Source organism: Pocillopora verrucosa, chromosome 6 (assembly GCF_036669915.1).
Source record: "Pocillopora verrucosa isolate sample1 chromosome 6, ASM3666991v2, whole genome shotgun sequence".
Taxonomy (NCBI): domain Eukaryota; kingdom Metazoa; phylum Cnidaria; class Anthozoa; order Scleractinia; family Pocilloporidae; genus Pocillopora; species Pocillopora verrucosa.
Genome location: NC_089317.1, coordinates 13,094,109 through 13,095,863, shown reverse-complemented (window position 1 = coordinate 13,095,863; position 1,755 = coordinate 13,094,109). Strand labels below are relative to the sequence as shown.

The 1,755-nt window shown below is 35.6% G+C and overlaps 1 protein-coding gene across 1 annotated transcript; it reads right to left on the bottom strand.

Annotated features, from left to right (window-relative positions):
- Positions 1-1,547, bottom strand: LOC136281689 (tyrosine-protein kinase receptor Tie-1-like). The gene is made up of 3 exons (XM_066168464.1): positions 1,327-1,547; positions 1,142-1,241; positions 1-732 (listed from the first exon to the last, which is right to left on the bottom strand). The coding sequence occupies exons 1-3, from the start codon at positions 1,545-1,547 to the stop codon at positions 667-669; spliced, it is 387 nt and encodes a 128-aa protein (XP_066024561.1). The 3' UTR covers positions 1-666.
- Between the last annotated feature and the right edge of the window lie 208 nt (positions 1,548-1,755).

Here is a 1,755-nt window from a genome sequence, read left to right as displayed (position 1 = left end):
AATTTTTCAACACTTTTATTATGTAAAAATTTAAAGTTATTACATTAGCAACGTATCCAAGAAAAAAAGACTTCAACCCGTACCTATGACCAGTTTCGTTGAGTAATAGTATCTAGTACGCGAAAACTATCGGCTTATTAGGCCAAACAACAAACTTTCTTGCAGAAGTAATGTGCCAAGTATAATTTTGATTAGAATTCCGTATAAAAGTATTTCGAGTTGGTATCGCAAGTAAAGGCGGTCTTTGGGAAAGCAATTTATACGCACGATTAGCTTTCCTAAAAAACAAGCGGGTTTTGCGGCAAAGTTTTTTAGCAATTTATTAAAATTGTACACAACTATGGCTTTCAGAGCGAGATCTCATCACCACCTCAGAATTGAGCCAGAAAATAAACTGAACTCAAACGCTTGTGTCGAGGCATATATATAAATACTTAATATGTTAAAGAGAAAATGAGAGTAACCTTTATCGGTAAACCTATAAAAGCGTTTCAGCGTTTAAGAATATGAAGTCAATTGAATTAAAGTGTTACAGCCTAACTGCTAAACGCAACATGCCTATTTCTACCAAGTAAGCGTGTAAGAAAACGATGATTAATCCCTGAAACTTGTCTAGGCGAAGTGTTCAAAATATTAGCAGGTCATACACCGTAGACGTGTATCTAACTACACCGTTAAATCCTCGACGTTTGCATACAATTGCTTGTCGTACATTTTCATGTCAATTAGCTTCTGCAGAGAAAAATAATATAATAATCAGCACCATTAAATAAGTTTTAAGTGGTTATCCTCTCAAGTGGTCAGGTTTTCACACCAAAACAAAATCAAGGAGGAAGTATTTTATAGCTACTCTTTGTGCGTCTCAATGCAGTTTTGCAATCATCCTATGATCTTTTAAATAACCATCAAGTGTTAATTGTCATTGAGACATTCAAGTTCATTTCTTTGATGTTTTTCGTGGAGTGCTAGCCTCAGTGACATAACAAAAAGATGCATTCCAAACTTCGTAAAAAGTACAGAGATGAGTACATATTACTACGCTATTTAGGCTCAATGCTGTTACGTTTAACCCTAATTAGCTAAGCCTAAGCCAGTCGGTCTTACGTGAAAAAAAAACTTTCATATTAATAAAGATTCTGACCTTGTGTAGGGTTTCCATGTCCTTAAGCTGATTTTTCAATTCATTGAAAGTTGGTCTTGCGTCTGGGTCATTCTCCCAGCATTTCATCATGATCTGATACCTGGTATTGTTCAAATGATCCGTTAAAGATTTAAAGAACGTTTCCTTGTACGACGAGGGAGAACGAGTAAACAAAGAAAACTTACAATTTTTCATCGACGTGTTGAGGTTTAGGCATCCTGTATCCATCCTGGAGTAAGTTTGCAATTTTTCTTCCATCCATTCGTGGGTAAGGTGAACCGCCTGGAAGAACCACGGGACCATCGAAATATAAATGTGACGAAAAAAACGCCTTCACTGAAACACCACCTGTGTCACTTGATAGAGTTTGAAGCTCATTACGTTTGTCTAACTGAACACGATGCATTGTTTAATTAAACATGGTATGAAGCAAAAAACATCTACAGAGCCTTAAACTTCCTTTCGATGTTACCTATGGTGAAAATCTCGTACAACAAAACTCCATAACTCCATCTGCAGGAAGACAAATCAAAAGAATATAAGTTAAGTGACTATAGACATAAAAAGTATATACGACGAATAAAATATATGTATTCTTAGACAACGCATAGAAT

Excerpts from the sequence above, each read along its gene's own strand:
- LOC136281689 (XM_066168464.1), bottom strand. The coding sequence starts at position 1,547 with ATGCATCGTGTTCAGTTAGACAAACGTAATGAGCTTCAAACTCTATCA. Across the intron at positions 1,242-1,326 it reads CAACACGTCGATGAAAAATT|GTATCAGATCATGATGAAAT; the intron begins GTAAGTTTTCTT and ends GAACAATACCAG. Across the intron at positions 733-1,141 it reads ACATGGAAACCCTACACAAG|AAGCTAATTGACATGAAAAT; the intron begins GTCAGAATCTTT and ends TTTTCTCTGCAG.